The 3127-nt window shown below is 38.6% G+C and overlaps 1 protein-coding gene across 1 annotated transcript; it reads left to right on the top strand.

Moving 5' to 3' along the window:
- The first annotated feature begins 238 nt into the window (after positions 1-238).
- LOC145970543 (uncharacterized) lies at positions 239-2907 on the top strand. Its single transcript, XM_083097395.1, has 2 exons — positions 239-1152; positions 2412-2907. Exons 1-2 carry the CDS (start codon positions 333-335, stop codon positions 2684-2686), a joined length of 1095 nt encoding a protein of 364 aa, XP_082953521.1. The 5' UTR covers positions 239-332; the 3' UTR covers positions 2687-2907.
- Positions 2908-3127: the final 220 nt, after the last annotated feature.

The raw sequence follows: 3127 nt of genomic DNA, 5'->3' as shown, positions 1-3127 counted from the left end.
GCGCATCGAGCCCTCGACAGGCCCCTCTAAACCCACCTTCGGCCCTACTGCCAAGGGCGTCCTGGCTCTTATCCTTCTCCCGCCGACGCTTTTCGGGGGACGAACCGATCCTCCCTCCATGAAAAGGATTGGTTCGACCCCCGAAGGGCCGTTGGTAGCGGGAAATATTTCTATATAAGGTCGGGGTGAGCTTAGATTCGTGCTTAGTAAGTTTCGGACAATCCGTAGCACTGTCGCGTTGATATCCTATGTCCGCGAACGAGCGACGAAGGTGAGGTTTCATAAGAGAAGATAGAAGTAGAGTATTCATCGTTCCCGCCAAGTCTCCGAAGATGTCCGAGCTGAGGACCAGCGGCTTCTTCCGACCCTGGCATATCCCGGAGACCACGAACGAAGCTTCCGGAATAGACCATAACTCGTCGTGCAATAGACAGGAGGATGATGACGAGAGCGTCGTATCTTCGGCGACATCGACAACCTCCGTAACAAGCTCGACCACTATGGAAACATCCGAGAAGTATAACGATCGTCTCCTGGATCGAGATGCAGCGGACTCGACATCGTTAAACGTTCGTCATCGCGCGAGGAGACGTCGGAGAAGCGAGTCCTCCGACGATGTGGCGACCAGTACAACGCCTTCCCTTGAGGGCGAGGACGTTGTCGGGAGTATCGTGCAAGATGCGAGGAACAAATCACGTGCCTTCCGTTCGAAACAGCCAGTCGATTCGACGGCTCCTGCGGTTTCCGCTCGCGATTCAGACAAGTTTAACGGTTTCAGTGATGTTAGCCCGCTAGAATATCTCTCGGCGTTTGAATTTCGACGACCGGAGGTTTTCGCGTCGATAAACGATGGAACTTATTCGGTGGCGAATTTAGATATCGCCGGACCATCGTCGGTCGCAAATTCGATGATCCCCGAATTGTACTATGCCTTTAATGACTTTCATCCCGGAATGCATTCCGTTCAACCGGGGATTCTTCCTTCGGATTTTTATAATCGTTCCGTGGAGGAAGCGGTGCAAATGGTACATCGACAGGATGCTGTCGCCAAGCAAATGAAGAAGATGCGCCCAAAGAAGTTTCGCTGCCAATACTGCGACGTCGCGTTCAGCAACAATGGTCAACTTAAGGGACACGTTCGCATACATACTGGTTAATTGAATCTTTCAATATAATTTTATCTCCACTAGTCATCGTGTAATCGTTTGTTGAACAAGAAAAAATAGCGATACTCATGAAAAATATTTGTTGGAGAACATCATTTTGAATATTTTTCCTTTGTAATGATTTTAATTCTCGTATCAAATAATTTTAATTTCGATCTTTTTATTTTATATTTTATGATATAAGATTTTCCAATATAATTTCTATACAAAAAATATTTTTTTCTGGAGAAAATTCATACAGAAAATATTTTTTGGTAAATATCTTTGGCAATATATTGGACTTAAAGCTGCGATCAAGCGACCGTTGAGAAATAACGGTCGCTTGATCGCAGCTTGAGAAACTTGAGAAACAATCAGTGTCCTTTGAGAAAGATTCGTAACTACAAATAGATAAGATCATCTCGAAATTCATAATAAATAGAAATTTTGATTTTGGCCTATCTTTCTTGAAAAAGGCAGCTTCTCTCAAAAATAAAATTCGAAAATAGCTGAGCATTGCTGTTTTCGATGTGATCGTAGTATGCATCTCTCGTTAAATTTTTGCAGTCACGAATCGTATAACGTTCTGTAGCTTGCGAATATTGCACACCTTCGTAATCCAATATTGTTACTCGATTTTCGTCACATGCGATTATCAAAGAGAATTATAAATAGTATATTTTGCCTATAAAGTAAATCGTGAACTTTAAAATATTGTATAAATTAGATTAAAACTTTTCTTTGTTTTTACGTTCGTTTGCCGCTCACGCGTTTACTATGCTCGCAACCAATCCCTCTCTGAACATTTTTAAAAGATTTTTTTGTAATAATTTTAATTTTCAAACAAAGTAATTTTAGTCTTAATTTTTATATTTTTTCATTAAAATTTTTTAAAGAAAGTTTTGGAAAATAAGAAATAATTATAAATCGATATATCAACATTTGTATCTTCCTATTAATATTGCTATTAGCAATGAAAAATATAGAAAAAGAGATTTATAATCATTGAAATCAGTATTCATTGATATTTTTAATGTCACGTCTTTTTTCTTGATTTTTTAAAATTAAATAATTGCAATTATGCTTGTTAAGCAAATTTTTATTCAAGTAACAAACTTTGTTCATGAACATGTCTTTTCTTTTTGAGAGAAATATTATCATCAAGTTATCATCGCAAGATGAATATTATAAACACAAATAAATTACATCGCAGACACAAATAACCACATTCGCACAGGAATATAATATACATTTTCATTGTTACAGGAGAGAGACCGTTCAAGTGCGACGTGGAGTCCTGTGGAAAGTCGTTCACCAGAAACGAAGAACTGACGCGACACAAGCGGATTCACACCGGTGTTCGACCTCACTCCTGCGTCGTTTGCGGTAAGCGATTCGGACGTAAGGATCATCTGAAGAAGCACACGAGGACTCACGAAGTTCGCGATCCGTATCGCGTTTCGACGGCATTAGGCATGTTCGCTCTGAGCCATCCGTTTCAGCAGGCTACCGGACTTCCGCCATACATCTACCAGATCTGACATCGGGAACTTACCGGTAAAAAGATCTAACATAACGATCCGTTTGACAAATTTAAATTTAGCATACAGGGTACCCGTCTAGTATATATTGCACTGCGAAATAAATTATACACTATATTTTATACAATTAAGATGCCTTAGTTATCCTGAGAATTTTAAATTGCACTGAAATATTTTTTCGATACCATCATTTACATTTAGGAAAAGATTCGCGACAAACTTTAGAGGAAAATCTTGCGAAAATGCGTATTTAATATTTTTTCGTATTTAATATTTTTTAATTACCGCATGTCTCGACTATTATGTATTTTCCTGCAACGCGACGATAATATATCGTAATGTAATGAATATAATATGTAAATACTTATATATAATATAATGTAGATATATAGTCTCAGAGAATGCATATATACTTTTTATTATGTATTTATTATTATTATA

The sequence above is a fragment of the Camponotus vicinus genome, unplaced genomic scaffold, assembly GCF_025532165.1.
Source record: "Camponotus vicinus isolate PSW18456_S1 unplaced genomic scaffold, iyCamVici1.0 SCAF_1, whole genome shotgun sequence".
NCBI lineage: Eukaryota > Metazoa > Arthropoda > Insecta > Hymenoptera > Formicidae > Camponotus > Camponotus vicinus.
The sequence above is the reverse complement of the archived record's forward strand: the minus strand, read 5'-3'. Positions and strand labels throughout refer to the sequence as shown.

Excerpts from the sequence above, each read along its gene's own strand:
- LOC145970543 (XM_083097395.1), top strand. The coding sequence starts at position 333 with ATGTCCGAGCTGAGGACCAGCGGCTTCTTCCGACCCTGGCATATCCCG. Across the intron at positions 1,153-2,411 it reads ACACGTTCGCATACATACTG|GAGAGAGACCGTTCAAGTGC; the intron begins GTTAATTGAATC and ends TCATTGTTACAG.